Below are 17768 nucleotides of genomic sequence, written 5' to 3' on the forward strand. Positions count from 1 at the left end.
GTCAGTGGAGGCATGGTTTCATTTATACTTTCTTAGGCTATGATGGCTTGAGAATAGATGGTTTAAACTAGTTTCATTTTATAATTAGCATTGAACTGAAGAAGAATTACATTTATTCACATTGAATGATGTCCATGATCAATAATCTATTGTTCAAGGTTCTGTAGATCCATTTGTAGCTTGTGTGTAACCCATGTAGAACAAACGCTAACTATCTCTCATTTCAGTCGTTATCAATATGTATTCACGTATTTTGTTGAAATGTAGGAGTTAAAATAAGAGGATTCGATTTCTCGACGAGAAGAAAGAAGTGAATAGCCACAGGCCAGAGAATAGGTAGGTAGGTAGGTAGATAGGTAGTCATGAGATGCGTGAGTGGTAGATACATTTCAAAATATAAAAACATGATCATTCTGGAGCCGGAAGCGTGGTCAAAAAATGTACAAGAATAAGAAAAACATCGTCATAAAACGGCATCATCTGTGTTCGCACACATAATCCCCCCCAAATATCCAGTTTGTCGTGGAAATGAGGGGACTCTTTTTCTCTTTCATCGATTCGGTAAACAATCTTCGTAAAATCATCAATCCATCCAACCGTTATCAAACTTTGTAAACCATAAAATATAAAGCAACGCCGAAAGAATTGCAGAAAAATCCAGAAATCATAAAATCAAAAACAACGCTTGCTGAACTCGCTTCGCTAAAAGTGCTGACACAGTGACACGAAAACACAAAAGCCAAAAGCCAAACAGAAAAATCGACAGTAGTCATTCATATCATCATGCAAGATTTTGTATCGTGGAAAGAACACATCTGACATGAACAAAGGAAAGGAGGGAAAAATATATATATATATATATAAATAGGTGGAGAGGGGAGCGTTGAGCTACCGGCTGTTCTTGTGAAAAGCGCGCCGTACGCTTTGAAAAATCTGTCACATTTGAATGAAGCAGGAAGTCAATGGAATGAGACCGGAACGGTAAGTCTAGGCCAGCCTAGTCTCTATACCATGCCGGCATCGATCGACGTGCTAGCAGCAGAGCTTGAAGGTCGAAATAGAAGCCAATGAAGGAGAGGGACAAAATCACTTCGTCGCACCACATTCCCGAACCATACGCTGGAAATCGCGAACAACTTTCTCCGGAACTCGGTCCCACATCAATGATCGCGAATAAACCTCTGAAGTTCTACCATCATTATTCCCGCGCATGGCTGCGAGAGCTTGCTGAAGGTTTGATGGTTGTCCAGATGGTTTATCACCAAAGTCCATGTTGTGATCATCTTCTTGGAAAGTGGTTAGAGCGTTGTATTGTTCCGCGTTGAGAGCGAAGACTTGTTCGTTTTCCTGCTGTTTGGTGGGTAGTGCGAGATTATTGTGGAGTTCGTCGAGTGTCGATGCTTGAGCGTGAGCGTGAGCGTGAGCGCTGCCGGTCAAATGGGCCATTTCTGCACCTGAGATGGTGGTGGGCAGACCTGATTGGACGGGGCCATGGGCTTGTTGGATAGCAGAGGAAGTCACGTCAGCAGGGGCAGATGCGAGAACTGCTTTGAGGACGTTGGCCGACTCAGCGCGGTATTCGTCTGAGAGTTGAGGAAGCGCGGCGGGAGAAGATAGGGAATTGCTGTTCGATGCGATGAAGGCGCCAAATAGCAAACACATATAGAATGCGTTCCAGCTAAAGGGGTAGTCGCTGTTCTGGTTGTTAAACAACTTCTCGGCTTTCTCGTTCTTGATGGGAACAAGAGCTGTCATGTTATCATGGCCGTTGTTGTTGCCGGAATTAGCATCAACCACTGGCGCACTCAAACACTCAGCCTCAAGGGAGATATTGTTAACCAGAGACAGTTCATCCCAATGACCGCTTTCCATGGGCAGACTCTCAAAGTCGTTGTATCCATTTGTAGCAAAGGCATTCGATTGCTGGTGTCCCATCGACTTGAATTGTTGCTCCATCTTCTCCATGGTCTCACGAAGAATGTTATTCTTCTTCCGCAATTCCGCGGTCTCCAAAGTGTGGACACGGATGAGTTCGTCTTTTTCCATTCGTAGACCTTCAATCCACTGTGAATACTGTTGTTGAGTCGTCAACCATTCAGCCTTTTCCCGGAGCAGCTCGCCTTCACGAATTTTCATGCTATGCAAGGCTTCTTCGAGATCGGTTATGACGGTAGTGAACTGTTTCTTTTCCTCTTCCAGTTTCTCAGTGTGAAGTTTTTTTCGTTGGCGGGAGTCGAGTCTACTACAAGTTAGTTCTCATTCCGCCATTTTTTGAAAAGGGATGGGGACGCACGCTGCTTGTCTATTTCGGAGGAGACGCTTCTGCTGCTTAAGTTCCTTGATTTCTTCTTCATTTGTCGACTGTGAAATCAACTGATCGATGTTGCTCAGGGTCCGCTCGGCGGGAATCTCAAATCTAGCGTTCTTCTTCCGGATACCGTCGCGACGAAGATGAAGATTCGAGTCTGTTCGATACGTAGGGCTTCGGGCTGGTCGTCCATCCACCATCTCGCCTGTCTGCATCCAGCCCTGACTCGACTGCGGAGACATAGCTACACTGCCGGGAGCGCCGAACAGATTTGCTCTATAGGAGGACATTTGACCGAAGTTGATGGCTGAGACGGGTCCGACGGCACCACCAGAGAACGCGCCGGCAGAACTTGCATCGTAGTCTTGCGCGAACTGATCATATACAGGTGTGGGCGTACACGAACCAGAACCTCGGGACATGGGCCAAGCGCTTTGTTGTGCGTAGGCAGCATTGGTCTGTGCAGTATCTAACCGCATGAATTGATTGCTTGAGTCGTATATGGGTATGGATGCAGGCACATGCGAATCTTGCCGGGAAGCCTCAGGATGCAGTGACGGTGCAACATGTGATTGATGTTGTTGCTGTTGCTGATGTGCAAAGTCACCCCAAACTGATTCTCGGTAGGAAAGAGCATCCGTATGTTGATCATACGACGACCGTCGAGGATCGGATATGCCCGCTACATCTGGTGTAGAGTCGAGGATCTTGTCGTCCAACACACTCATCTCATCTTCTTCGCAGAATGTGGGTTTTGACTCCAGCGTTGAGGGGGATTCTTGGTAGAATTCAAATGGTTGTTGCGTAAACCGAGCCATCATTCTGTGTGTATATATGTGCGGGAAGAAAAAATATCAAGAATCAAAGTCGGAATCGAATGAATAAAGGATAAATAGCAAGAAAAGATGAATATGCCAATATTAGAAACAAATAAACGATATTCAGAGAAGGATAATGTATATATGAAGGTTGTGTGTTGAGGAGAAGAAGATTCAGACACAAAAGTTGCGATGATTGAAGAGGCGGTGTGGGTGGATGATTGGTGGGGGTGCAGGCACAATAGGCACGCGCACAACGTAAGTAGAAGAGGAGAAGAGAAGACAAGGAAGATTCTTGTCTAGAAGGATGAGTGTAGGTAGGAAAAGAGAAACAAATCAAGAAGTCCCTGTATGTATAACAGACCCCTCTGTGGGTTGTATGTATATGATCTTTGGATTGTTGAATAATGGATTGATGGGAACAGAATGGATCTGATATATAGTTATGACTTTCAAGGGACCCAGACCATGAACCTTCCGACAAGTGATCTGACGACTAGCAAGAATCGAGCTTGGCTATTTTGAGTCAAGTACTTTTGGGCCCAAAGCAGTCAGTCAGCCAGACAGTCAATCATTCAGCGAGCAACGTTCGTTAACCCACTGGGAGACTAGCCCAGAAATAAGTGGTGAGCCTAGATTGAGTTAGGTAGAAAGAAGAAGGAATTATGGGTCATGATTCTCCTTTTGATAGATGGGCAGAATGAATGGCAAGATGAGAGGGACTCTTTTTTTTTTCTCAGTAGCCGTGAACCAGTAGAAGGATCGAGATGGGGAATGGAGCACAGAGCGAAAAGGGGAAAAAGAGTCAAGCATCACACTACACGGCAACTGACCGTCTACGATGGACCAGCCAGAGTCGGCGGTCTGTGGGAGCCAGAAGCAAGGCGAGGGTATGTTTCTGGTCTGGTCGTTCTGGAGTATTCCGAGTTTGGCGGGGGAAGGTCATTGGATGCTTCGTTTTGGGCAGACGTGCATGTTAATATCGTTAGGAAGATGAGACTGTATGAGACTGACCATTCTTACCGACGGTTCAGAGCAAGAAGAAGCCGTTGTACTGTATTGGCCATACGAGCCCATGGTACACAATACCATACAAAACTAGTTTATAACAGTGCTAGGCTGGTTAATCTATACAGCACGTATACTCTTTCATTGGCCGTTTCGGATCGGATGCCTTGTTTCTGTCGTATTAAATACATAAAATACATCCCACCTTTTCGGCTGTCATAGGCTCATCTTTTCCCTCAGCAAGCGCTCTCTTCATCTATTCTTGTCAATCGATATTATTCTCTACACCGAGTCCTGCCTAAGACTGAATACTGCCTCTAGTTACTTCACTTCAAGGATCTCTAAGGCTGAGCGTCATTCAACCGAAACGGCGCTTCCAGCCTTCAATGGCCTGCTCCTGCCATGGCATGGCTCTTAGTTAGGCTCCCACACCTGACCTCGCAATATACCATATAAACCAATGAATTGAATCATAACGAGCACCAGACTTGATCATTACTATAAGCAAAACAGGCCGTCTCTGTCTCAACAGAACTGTGTCTTCAACCTAGACTGCTCAACTTGTGATGGTTCTTGGTACCGGTAATCCTCCGTGTCCGACCTGAGCGATCTCGATTTTCACTCCTTTCGGTTATGATCGTCTCGTCACTACAGAGTGTAACTTACAATAGAAATAAACCTGGTCCAATCAGTTTATCAAGAGTCGGACGTTACACTCCTGACTAAACCGCTGCGAACACCCAGCAAGCATGACGTACACTATGTAGGGACCAGATCCTCCACTTCTAGTACGACTACGTAGTAATCACAACGTTCAAGTTGTATGTTAGCACCGGGGGTATTATTGTTATGAACTGTCTTGTGAATGCCGTTATCATGGCATCGAGCAAGTCCTCGATATTGCCGTCATAGTCACAGGAACAATCACCATGTCGATATTTCACACCTAGGTAAGACATACCCCCAGGTGTTTGAGCATTTGACAAAATCCCTAACTTATCTTATACCAACATATCTTACAAATCTCATGTTGTAATAAATCCAAACTCTTTAACAAATAACCCAAATAAGCTTAAAGTTCACTTGTACATTTAGAAAAAGAAAAGAAAGAGGTAGTGTGGACGGATAGACTTGAAGAAGCGCACTTGCCGATCAACTAAACCAACGGACTGATTTGAGTGACATGCATAAAAATTGATAATCTTCGTGTATGTCTGACAAGATCTTTTCCATGATCATTATTTTTCCGTTTTCCGTTTTCTTTTTTCCTTTTTTGCTTTTTTCCTTTTACCATTGCGTACCTAGGTAAATAAGACAGTGCGACCCTTTTCCCGTAGTCAGGTTATATGGTTACATAACATTTTATTCGGATGCAAATATAAGGATGTCTCGGATAATCTCTTCTCCTTTGAGTATTTTTTTGGCGCTATTGTGTAAAGTGACTTGCTTGATGAGCACGTCGGCTGATAATGGCATTCTTACACAAGTCACGGCCCACGAGACGTTACCAAATAAACGATGGAAAGAACGAATGACCCTAAGCTCAAACTAGTTCAACAGAAAATATGCATTTGTAGCCAATCGTATATATACTGTTGCATCGCCTTGATTGGTCGGCCAGAAAAAGATCATGGTGTACGGCATGATTGGACACGAGACCTCGTTGAGGTCTTGCACGCGGGCGGTTTGATCAACTCTGTTGGTTTAGCGTGGAATTTGGCGGACTTCAAAGTGACTCTGAAACTGTCAATATCATCTGAGACACAATGCTTCGTTGAACTGTATGTAAATCGAGAATTCACCAAGTTGTGGGAGATTTGTATGTAGAAGGATCATGGATGGAATCTTTGAACGGTTCCATGGATTACGCAAAGGGACGGCCCGTCCGATGAGGGCCGAGTGGAGCACCCCCTGAACGAGCCAATAGAAATGCACCATCTTGGTATGCTCATTGTATGTATGACCATTTAAATCCACGGCCATTTCCTGTAATCCTTTGTAATCTTCCCCCTCCTAACTGTTACCCCTCCAAGTAAGAACTACATCGGAGGGGTGATGGATATCTTGGACCCATACTCACCTACGCAAGGTATGCACACGCAGGCATGGTTATCAGGGATAAACTGCTAAGGTACTTTAGACAGGATCGTGTAAGGCCATGTATGGGACAGTCAAAAGAGTAGTTCTCCCAGGTACCATATCACCATCCAATAAACATGCATCTCCAAACGTGACAGCCCTGCTCGAGATTCATCCTGTATCTCGCATTGATCATATCCACAAACCCGTCAGGATCAAAAGATCCAAAAAGTCTGTCCCAATATGTAATAGCCTAGCTTGAATCTCGACCATCTGGTTGGATTGGATTTATGCGCAGGGACCATTTGTTACCCTTACCTTTCTGCTCCTTGACTGGCTTATGGACGACTATATGCCAGTGGCTAGGGTTAATCAAACGAGTGTGCTAGCTAATAGTTCAACCGTCGAATCTTCATCCAATCCGATGCCAGAGCCTTGTCTCATAAGGCAGCAGTAATAATCAAAGTTTGGCATTGCTGTAGTGAGGCAGCCCCGATTTGGGCTTTCATGCCCGTTGGACTTTGGAACCGCGCTGGTGGGAAGAGAGACTAGACCTAGCTTTGGACCCTTGCTCAAACTTGTCGGAGTCTTTGATATTACCGATATGATCATGATGATGGGTGTCCGTATTCTCGGAGATATTCGAAGAATAAAGATAGCCGAAAAGCTGAAAACTAGACGATCGAGATTCTCAAAAATCCGGCCTATTGTGGCCTGTAGATGAAACGAAGCCTCATTCTGTCTGAATTAAGCCATTTTCGTTATTTCCCTCAGTATCAATGTGCTAAACGCAAACGTCATTTGATCTGAGGGTTTTCTCCTGATGAGATTAGAATTGAACCATGTACAGACCCAGCTTGGACATTTCCTGGAGCGGAATGAAGAGACGTACATCCGCGCCTTTGAATCTGAACTGTCTCGTGGATCATATCTAGCCAACTAATTATGAAGCAGTGTATCTTTCTCTATGTATGAATTGGTATTTGATACTTGGGTTCGTAGACAGTGCCTTTATTGGATAATAGTACTATTCTCATCTTATGATTCCCCGTTTGGTCCACTACGACCGTGCTCAGGATGTCATATCTCCTGATGGATGGATGCATTGTCATCTTGCCAAACAGACTAGGTCAATTCCTTGCTTGCCTACTTAAAAAGGAATGCAAAATAAAGGTACACGAGTATTTCTTGGCAGTAAATTCCTCATCGATATGGGTGAAGCCCCATTCCTATGCGATCCACACCCTAACTTGATTCTTGGTACGTAATATGTCTGTGCCAGACGCCCACCAGAACTGAAAATGAGATAATTATAGTAGAAGCCAATTCTTGCCTAGGCGGTAAGTTTCAAACTGGGGCTAAAAATAAAAGAAATTGATGTTGATCTAGAGCGAGTGTTTACCGCCCAATTAGGGGCTGACCGCCATAATGACTCATTGAGATCTTGTAGGAAGTTGACTTCAGTTTTTTCATCCTGTCAACTCGATGGATGAATGGATTTTTGATTGTTCTCGGTATGTTGAAGTGATTCTTATTGAAGGGTTATATACGTTCCCCATAAACATTAGCTTGGTTTAGTTTGTTGTGTAAAACGATATTACTATGTGGAAAGCCCTAATTTCCTATTTCGTCAAACGACAGCAGCTTGCCCAGTACCTAGAATCATCAATCTCAATACTAATGAAGATGTATTTGCCTTTTACATCAAGTTAAACTGAGTGGTAATAATGAATTCAATTTCAAATGGCAGTTACCATGAAACTACGACCTAGCAAACATGCCACTTCTGCATACCGAATCGGGGAATTATTCCAACTCGTGCAAGATCGAGACGACAGGCAGATAGATACATTATCACATGCTAATGATATAAGTAATCTACAAGAAATAGAGAATGCCGAAGCAATAAACTAGTCAATGTATTTTTAATTTAGCATCATAGTCGATCTTCGATTTTTCGAGATTGTTGCCCAACACTCGCCCAGCAAATCTCCAGATACCCTAACGAATCTAGATCTGAAATGACTCATGCCTCCTCAACCACAGAAATCCAACATACTGTCTTATCTACACTAAGTATGTAGAGTACATACATGTAGTCCAACACATAAATCTTTAACAGACCGACAACCTTGAGGTACTGACAACTTCATACTCGACCCACTTGGTTCATGATTCCATGTATGTACTATCATGTGTCTACGGATATGCATGTATATACTCCCGTCTACCTATACAACACTGGTGGGTATGTATGTATGTATGTATGTAGTCGGCCGAAAATATGTACACGTGCTTATCAGTTGATAGTCAGGTACGTGGCATATGTGATTTGATATAGAATTCTATCTTGGAGTATGAGTCATACTTCGCAGGAACTGGTGACGGGTGTTCGGTGTCAAAGGGGGTTCGCTCCTCATGGGAAGTTGAAATCGATCAAGAGAGGTATGAAAATGTTAAGTAGAGACGAATTGCTCTTAGAGAAGAACGTTGACGCCTTAGGCATACTTCACCAAGTATCACCATCTCGTTGTTCATGTTTCGGTTGACAAGTCCGTGTCAGGGTACGCTGATGTCTTCAGAGTTCATACTTAGGCACTTCTGAAAAGCAATACTAATAAGAAAATGAGGAAGAATTATATATCCTGAGTAAATCCTCGTACTCGCTCCGCTCTACATGCGCTCCCTACGTAAATGGCTTGATGATTGAAATAGAGTCAACTGTACATAAACATTCAAAACTTATTCCACCAGAGTCGACTCCAGATGCTCCTACAGAACCCAGAAATCCGCCAAAGTCCGAAGCCACATACATGTACTATCCCCAAAGGACCGTCAACATTCCCTCAATGAACACTCTCATGGCGGGACTGGAATACAGAACTTCATTTAGACCCTTCAAATCTCCAAAGGAAGCTTCACTCGGAGCCACACGCCATACTTATAAAATACGAAAGGCACAGGGGTAAAAGTCAGCGTTAACTAGAAGATATTCCTGCACTCAATCAGTTGTCAGAATGTCACTTCCTGGTGTACGTAGACCAGTAATGCGAGCAACAAGAGACAGAGGTCCATTTGTACAGTACCCAGCATCATCGCATGCCCGCTCGATCTCATAAGTCTCACTTAGTCACTGGTTCAGAGATACTGTCGAGGATATGAACCCAATTGGCACTACTGACCTATTTCAAACCATTCGAGTGCAGACGCATCCTTTCACGATCAAATAGCATGGAGGATGTTGGTTCAGTGCTGCCGCATTGCTGCTCCTGCTCCTGCATCAAAGAGCAAGCAAGGGCTTCGAGCTGCTAGATATAATCGCCAACACTAACAACAACAGTTTTGCGCTGCGAATCTGGCGTATAGGCGCGGGACAGAGCAATAGGCAAGGAAGTTGACGATCACGTCGTATTCTGCAGAACGTCATCAATCAGCATGAAGCTTACCAAAGAAAGAGAGTAGTTCGTGGCATTGCAAAGTACTAAAATACCTTACAGAGACCAGGTATATAGTGAAATATCGCATCAGTTTTCTTGTAAATAACTCGAGTATTGATTTCATTCTATTAGATAACAGAGAGCCACCTGGAAACGACCAAACAAACAGACAAGCTTTTAGCAAACGTAGAAGAGTTGAAGCAAACTATGTACAGATCCTGTGAAAAGACATTAAACTTATAATTAGGTGGCAGAAAGGACATAAAACGATACAGTCTTGGAGCCAAGAAGACGTAAGATCAAGCATCGGCCTTCTTCACCTCCTCCTTGACAGTCGCAATCATACCATACTGACCACCAGCACCGGCCCAGACAAACTTCTTCTCCTGCACAGCCTTGGAGTTAATCAAAGTAGCGACTTTGATGTCGTCATCGCCGGGTTGACCGGTCTGATTGGAGGAGTTGAAGCCCCAGGAATATGCCTTGCCGTCTGTGGTGACTGCGATAGCATGTTCGGTGCCATATGTGGCGTATGCAACTTCCAAATTGGGGATGCGGGTAGCATTGGTCAAGATACGAGGGCGGTCGCGGTCGTCAAAGATCACGTCTTCTTTGGGCAGAGTGCTTGCGTCAATGCCCGTGGCGTAGTTGTCAATACGACCCCAGACAAGACATTCGTTCTTGTCAGTGATGGCAAGGGTATTGAAGTTTCCGGCAGAGATCTGGGTGATCTTGTTCTGGCCCTTCAAGCTAGGGATAACAGTAGGCTTGAGGACACCGGCTTCGCTCTCACCAGCCTTGCTGGCAATACCGGTCTGGCCGTAGTTGTTCAATCCCCAGCCATAGACGGATCCATCTTTGTGTAGGGCGAAGGAGTGGTCGGCGCCAGCAGCAATGTCGACGAACCCACGTTTCGAGCCAACCTTCTGAGGGATAAGGCCTTGTTCCTTTGCGCGACGTTCCACAAGGCGACGGGCCAGTTGGTCTTGTTCACCGGATCCCCAAGAGTAAACGGTGCCATCCGTCAAGAGGGCAAGAACATGGTTGCTGCCGGCAACGATCTTGGTAACGTTCTTCAAACCGGGGATGAGCGTGGGAGTATTCTGGACCATGACCTCGGGCGAGAACCCCCAGACACCGTTGCTGTTCTAAACCATCGTTAGCACCGACAAAATAAACATGTGAAACAATTAACTTACACGGAAAGTACCCCAGCCATAGACGAAACCATCATCAGTAAGAGCAAAAGAAGCACTGTCAGCAGCGACAACCTGAGTGAAAACAGTTCCCTTCTCAACACCAGACAAATCAATCACTGAAGGAGTAGCTTCTTTGGGGTTGACTTCAATTTCCTCCTCCTCATCAGAATCAGACTCGTCCGCCTTTTCCATATCCACCAATCCACCTTCCCAGTTTGTGTCCCGACCGAGAGCGCCCTGATCATTCACACCCCAAGTCAGAACCTTGTTGTCATGGGTAAGTGCGATACCGTGCATTCCACCAGTCGAAATCTGCACCGCACCGGCATCGGAAAGGACACTGTTGAACTTTGGTCGAGGACAATCGGCTTTCTTGAAGGTATCACCCATTCCAAGTTCGGCATTGCTATTCGACCCAAAGGCGAACACGTCAAGACGCGTAGTCGGTGCAGTGTTGATGACGACCTTCTTCTTGGGAGGTTTTGGTGCAGGTGCAGGCTTGGGAGTTTTGGCTCGAGGAGTAGTGGGCTTCTTGATGACGCGCTCCTTCTTGACAGCTTTGGTCTCGACTTGCTTCTGGCGCTTGCCCTGTGGTTTTTCTTCGAGGTCGGCTTCGGCCTTGCGCTTTGCGCTTGTGTTGGGTTTTGCTTCTTGGAGGGGTTTCTTGGATTCGGCGGGTTTCTTGGTAGTTGCGATGCTCTTTTTGGTGGTGGCAATTGTGGTAGTCTTTTTCTCAGCTGCTGCTGGTCGTCCACGAGGTTTGGTAGCTTTCGCGGTGGTGGCGGCCTTGGGCTCAGCCGATTTTGCTGTGCGTTTTGGAGGCATTGCACGTTGTGGGATGTGTAAATTTTTTGAGATTACGAGATAAAAATAGGGGTTATGAAAGATGAAGCTCAAATAAAAATGAGATCAGGAGGCAATGGATGGGGATATGAGAAGGAAAAAAATAATTGTGGATGTGCCCGGGAGAAAAGGTAAACAGGAAATAACGCGGTCAGCGTGGAAAAAAGTACAAAGTAAGGCGGGATTTCTTAGTTGCCGATTGCCCAACGTCGCCCTCACCACACAATAATCGATAGACAGTCAATTATTGACCTTCCATGTCCGAGACCTTATTTTCTATTATTGCTATTGATTGAAGACTCTGGTTGATGGCATTATACGGTTCGCTTCACTCGAGTCGTTTGTCAAGATTCTCCCGACCAATCATGACAAGCGTTCAGATCAATGGAATCTATATCAATTATTCATGCGCATGTCTCGCCGCTGATTCTAGGAACAACATGGCCACCTGAGCCATTGATGTTAAAGAGACCATCAAACGACTCAAAGAAGCTATCGACTTGATGGCAAGAATGTGTTATGATTGAAGGAATGCAGACTATCTCGATCTCCACATTCTTCTTGCCATTGGCACCTCGATCGTATTATACTCGGAAGGGTTTACAGACAATTAACTGACACCCAACTTCTATCGCTTGATAGCCACCAACGCTAGAATAGAATGAGCCCTAATCAAGTCAAACGCTCAATGTCCATGATGTACTACGCCCCCCTAGCACAAAGTAGATAACTAAGCAACCGCCCCATCATGTGTCCTTCCACAAATTGATAGCAGAAACCAAGCCAGTAACATTGAAAAGATACAAAGATGCTTCGCATCGAATATCCTAAATGGGGTTAGCGATGATTCGCACTCCTTTTATCAGTTTATCAAAGGTTTGTATTACTAATGTTGGTACCTAGGATGAGCTGCGGGGTGAGGATACGAGATTGGGACAGTCCTTAGGTATATATATCCACGGATCCCTTTGGTGACCTTGACTTTTCCCATTAGCTAGGTACTCCTTACACAATCAAGACAACTTCGAAACAAGTGATCATACGATTAGACAAAATGGGTGCAATTCGCACAGCTCTCAAGGTTGATGTAAACACACCTGCTGAGAAGCAGCCGTATCTACACGTAAGCACTCTGTATACTCTCGACCCTGACCTAAAATTACCGAACTAACAGGGAGGACAAGAACCGCTGGCATCCCGATGGTACTCCTCTTCTACCCACCCTACATAAGGGCCCAGTAAACCCTAACTGGATGGTTCATAGTCCCCTTCTGCGGCAAAATCCGCAACAACGAAACCGTCAAGATCGAATGTCTCGACTGGACAGGCGGGCAAATCGGCAACAACGACTCAGCCGACGACGTACTAAACGTCGATCTCACCAAAATCCACTATCTATCGGGCCCGTTCGAAATAGAAGGCGCTGAACCAGGTGATGTCCTCTGCGTTGAGATTCAAGATGTGCAGCCCTTTGAAGATCAGCCCTGGGGGTTTTCAGGTGTTTTCCACAAGGAGAATGGTGGTGGGTTTTTGGATGAGATTTATCCTAATGCGTGAGTCCCCTCCCCTTTCCCCATTCTCGTCGAAAATAATATGTTGATGGAGAGGTAAAGAGCAAAAGCAATCTGGGACTTTGAAGGCATCCACTGCACATCCCGCCACATCCCCGGCGTCAAATTCGCCGGTTTGATTCACCCTGGTATCTTGGGTTGCGCCCCCTCCGCAGAAATTCTAGCAGAATGGAACCGTCGCGAGGCCGAGTTGATTTCTGAAAAGGCTGCTAGCGGTACGACACGAACAGTTGCGAATCCTCCACTGACAACAAATACGCATGCTGGTGTTGCAGATAAAGCTACTGCTGCAAAGATTGCGGCTGAAGGTGCGCGTACAGTGCCGGGGAGACCGGAACATGGCGGCAATTGCGACATAAAGAATTTATCGAGAGGGAGCAAAGTCTATTTGCCTGTGCATGTGCCGGGTGCAAAGTTTAGTGTTGGTGATTTGCATTTTTCGCGTACGTTCCCCCATCCTTCACCTCACCATACTGGAAGGTCCTCTTGATAACTGAAAGGACCACAGAAGGAGACGGCGAAATCTCATTCTGCGGCGCAATCGAAATGGCCGGCGTAATCACAGTTAAATGCACGGTCATGAAGGACGGGCAGAAACAACTCGGTATGGTAAATGGTAAATCTCCAATTTTCATTCCCGGTCCTGTACAGCCGCAGTTTGGGCCTGGGAGGATGCTATATTTCGAGGTCAGACCCCCTTCACCCCCTTTTTTCCCCGCTGGGGTCTCTAATCTATAGAGATATTGATAGGGCTTCTCCGTGGATGAAAATGGTAAACAGCACTTCTTAGATGCAACTATAGCCTATCGTCAAAGCTGTCTTCGCATCATTGAGTATTTGAAGCGATATGGGTATGATGATTATCAGATTTATTTGCTGTTGAGTGCGGCACCTGTGGAGGGGCATATTGCTGGTATTGTAGACGTAAGTTTTCTCGTATATCACAGCGGAGAAAAAAGGAATTGCTGATTGTCATTGTAGATTCCGAATGCTTGCACCACCATTGGCTTGCCTATGGATATTTTCGAGATGGATATTAGGCCCGAGACGCCAGCTACGAAGCTCGATATGGGTCGAGCTCCTGTGTCAATGAAGTAATCCTGAACGTCTGTGAAGAGTGAGTATATGGGAATAGGGAAACATATTGTTATTAGTATTTAAATATCCAAACTAAGGGGCTAAATAGGGAAAATGTGACATATCAGAGTATGATTTGGTGGGTATCAAAGGCATGATCGTAAAACCTGTTGCTTTATTTGGGGTTGTATTTGTCTTTCCAGATCCTACATCACGCATTAGCCAACGATTTCACAACTCTAGAAAGAGAGAGACACACCAAGAATTTCCCAGGGTCTTATTACCATTCTGTTCAGCGAGACGATAATACTTCGCCGCCGTATACTAACAACAGTCAGCTCACCCTCCAATCCGTCACCACCATAGAGGAAAATACCTTATCCTTCTTCCCCCCAAACCCCTCCAAATAACACCACGCACACTCGTTCATAGCATCCGTATCCCCCAAATTAGCCGCAGTCTCATAATACAGTCTCGCCGCAATGGGATCCTTGTCGATGCCCCAACCATTCCGGAAACAATTCGCAAGCTCGTAGATTGCGAGTACGAGCTCGCCCTTTGCGGCGCCGCCCTTTTTGAGCCCGGCTTCGAGGGCTAGGGTTTCGATGTTGGCTGAGTTGGTGGCTGCGGCGGAGAGATAGATTACGGCTTTGGGAAGGTCGGGGGTGCAGCCCCAGCCATGACTATAGACTGTTAGTTTAAGGCACTTACGTCGAAGGGGAGAAACGTACCGGAGCGCGAGGCCGTAGAGGACTTGGGCTATGGCGTTGTTGGAGCCGTTGGGGTCGGCGAGGATGCCGAATAGTTGGGTGGATTTTTCGAGTTCTGGATGAGTCAATCATTAGGTATTCTCCAATGCGCCATGATAGTCAACAGTGTTGACATACCTCCATTCTCATGAAGAAGAATCGCTTCTTGTATATTAACCTGCGCACTCTCAGCACGAACCCAAAACAATCTCCGGCAGGAATATATTTAGGGATGTACTTACATCAGCTTGCGGCTCAGAAACTCCCGAATTACTTCTACTCCTCGGCCTCTGCTGCCCCTGATTAGGCTGCAAATATGAGAAATTAGCTGCCCCAGCACCACTACCAGCCCCCGTAGAACTCGCACTGCGCGATATTCGGTCTGGCGAAACACCACTTCCACCACCAATCCGCGGATTCCCCTGTACAAGCCTCGTAGCACGCTTCTCCCACTGTGCCTCTCGATCCTGCTCATCAGCTACAGCATTCGGGTCAATTTGAGGTAGATCAGCCGGTATGTTTACCGAGCTTGTACTACCGCTGCGCGAAAGGGAGCTTCGGCTGTGGTGATCTAGATGCAGGAGATTAGAGATGCTCTTCTCAGACCCTGAGCGAGGGGGAGACGCTAAATTCTCGGTGGAGGAGATATGTGAGCGTCGCCGAAAGAATGATTTGCGGCGGGAGGTTGTGGGTGTCGTTGGGGATTGGGCTTCTTCTGTTGGACCAGCCGCAGCTATATTTGTGATGGAGGTGTTGATGGCAGCTGGGGTGATGGTTTCCTGGGTGTAAGTGTCTGTTCGAATGAATGTAAATTCTTGGGGTGTTGTTGGTGGATGGACGTTGTTCTTGTCGGCGTCGGCCTTGCCGTGTCTGTGTAGGATGCCTTTGAGTGGCATGGCGGGGATCTACGTGGTGAGTTTATGTTCGAATGAATAACGAAGGTGAGATAGGTTGGAAGGATAGAAAGGCATGAAATCGACTTGTGATATATATGAATCAATAAAAGCCAGTTAGTTAGTTACCCCAGGCCCATGGAGTCAACTCTGTCGTCCGTTGGCCACGCTTTGTTTGATTCGTGGGGCGCAGCAGCGCCTTCAAGTCTTGGACCGGTCTGGCAACCTGAACCAATGCTAAGTCTGAGCAGGCAGCAGATATTTTTAGAGTTGTGTTGTTTCAGCAATTTACTGTTTATTCTATGATAGAATACTCATTGGTTCATGATACATGTATATACCTAACGTACTACGTATAACATATGGAATGCACTAAAGAAGGTAGTTAATACACGTGCATGAAGCGGAGCCAGATCAGATCCACGCGTGTCTATATCAACTACAAGCCACAAATTCTCGGAAGGCACGAATTGTCTCAACCTCATATTATGGCAATTCGATGTATGTTACGATGTGGTATTGGGAAGTTGAATGCCGACTCATATGCGGAGACCGGTGCCTCGATGCATATGACTCGTTTCATCAAGAGCCATCGGCAGTGGAAACACTATGGATAGAATCAAACAATATCATCTTCAGTATATGCGATATGCTACATAGGAAACAAAGGAAAAGAACGGAAGACTGTAATTGTGTGATTTTAAAAGTCTAGTGCATCGTATAACACTGACGGCTTGTTTTGTACATGAAGGATCAACTGACAGCCCATCCATCTATTGACATCTTGACATTTATTTAGCGGCAACGATGCCTATAAAAAAACGTTAGCTTGTGCTTTACTTTCATGTCGCTTTTCAAACATACGCTCAACATCAGCAATGCTCTGCTGAAGGATCTGCTGAAGAACCTTGGGGTTCTTGAGTTCCTCGTGGATCTTGCGGATGACGGTCTCGGCAAGCTCGCGCTGTTCACGCTGCTTGACCTGGCCCTCGTAGCGTACCCAGGAGTCGAGAACCTGCTTGGCCTCGGCGGCAAGGGCAGTGCGCTGCTCGAGCTCGTAAGCCTGAGCCTCAAGCTTGGCGGTTTCCTATACTTTGTCAATACATATCCCTAGTGCCGTATTTTTGTTTGTGCCAACCTTGGAAACTTCAAAAAGCTGCTTGGTAACCTCAACGACACCACCGAGCTGCTGGACATTCTCAATGCGGGCCTTGACGGCATTGGTGTGGTCGGCACGAGCAGAGTTCAAAATATCCTTGTACTTCTGGGACTGGCCATCAGCCCACTCTCTGTACGCGGGGCCGCCGTATTTGCCGAGAGCAGTAAAGACACTGAGCAAACAGAATGCGATGACGGTTTCCTCATTGAGGACGTAAAGCTCGTTGCTGATGGCGGCAATGGAGAGACCGGCTCCGGCAGACAAGATGGCAGTCTTGGAAACGAGAGAGTTGCCGGGCAAAGAGTCAATGATTGACTGGGCCTTCTTCTGGGGCTCCTCAGCTGGGACGTTCGAGGCAAATCGAGGTGCCGTGAGGTTGGCTGTGATGGAAGGGAGACTGCGGGTGACGAGAGCCGGCCGGACGCGGGTGGCGCCTTGATATCAAAAGTCAGCATGCGATCAATTGATCAAAATTGAGTCGAGTAGAACATACCGATGGCGCTCTTTGCCAAACGCGAAGCCATTGTTGTGCAAGGTAGTCTGTGATTTGCAGTGTTAGGGAAACCGGAAGTGACGAGAAGTTGTCGGGAAGAGGAGTTTGGCAATAAGGAAAACGCTAGCCAGAAT

General features: G+C 46.0%; 5 protein-coding genes across 5 annotated transcripts; 1 reads left to right on the forward strand and 4 right to left on the reverse strand.

Annotated features, from left to right (window-relative positions):
* Positions 1–1086: 1086 nt before the first annotated feature.
* Positions 1087–3129, reverse strand: EYB26_009416 (uncharacterized protein; the record flags this gene model as incomplete). The annotated part of the gene is made up of 2 exons (XM_054268666.1): positions 1087–2239; positions 2294–3129. 2 exons carry the CDS (start codon positions 3127–3129, stop codon positions 1087–1089), a joined length of 1989 nt encoding a protein of 662 aa, XP_054124641.1.
* A 6820-nt stretch (positions 3130–9949) lies between these two features.
* Positions 9950–11674, reverse strand: EYB26_009417 (uncharacterized protein; the record flags this gene model as incomplete). Its single annotated transcript, XM_054268667.1, has 2 exons — positions 9950–10798; positions 10850–11674. 2 exons carry the CDS (start codon positions 11672–11674, stop codon positions 9950–9952), a joined length of 1674 nt encoding a protein of 557 aa, XP_054124642.1.
* A 1072-nt stretch (positions 11675–12746) lies between these two features.
* EYB26_009418 (uncharacterized protein) lies at positions 12747–14361 on the forward strand (the record flags this gene model as incomplete). The annotated part of the gene is made up of 7 exons (XM_054268668.1): positions 12747–12815; positions 12877–12895; positions 12957–13245; positions 13306–13706; positions 13772–13950; positions 14014–14187; positions 14245–14361. The coding sequence occupies 7 exons, from the start codon at positions 12747–12749 to the stop codon at positions 14359–14361; spliced, it is 1248 nt and encodes a 415-aa protein (XP_054124643.1).
* A 154-nt stretch (positions 14362–14515) lies between these two features.
* EYB26_009419 (uncharacterized protein) lies at positions 14516–15985 on the reverse strand (the record flags this gene model as incomplete). The annotated part of the gene is made up of 6 exons (XM_054268669.1): positions 14516–14546; positions 14600–14664; positions 14717–15023; positions 15072–15165; positions 15228–15267; positions 15332–15985. The coding sequence occupies 6 exons, from the start codon at positions 15983–15985 to the stop codon at positions 14516–14518; spliced, it is 1191 nt and encodes a 396-aa protein (XP_054124644.1).
* A 788-nt stretch (positions 15986–16773) lies between these two features.
* On the reverse strand, positions 16774–17665 carry EYB26_009420 (uncharacterized protein; the record flags this gene model as incomplete). Its single annotated transcript, XM_054268670.1, has 4 exons — positions 16774–16793; positions 16847–17069; positions 17121–17575; positions 17635–17665. 4 exons carry the CDS (start codon positions 17663–17665, stop codon positions 16774–16776), a joined length of 729 nt encoding a protein of 242 aa, XP_054124645.1.
* Positions 17666–17768: the final 103 nt, after the last annotated feature.

This window comes from Talaromyces marneffei, chromosome 8 (genome assembly GCF_009556855.1).
Source record: "Talaromyces marneffei chromosome 8, complete sequence".
Classification (NCBI taxonomy): Eukaryota; Fungi; Ascomycota; class Eurotiomycetes; order Eurotiales; family Trichocomaceae; genus Talaromyces; species Talaromyces marneffei.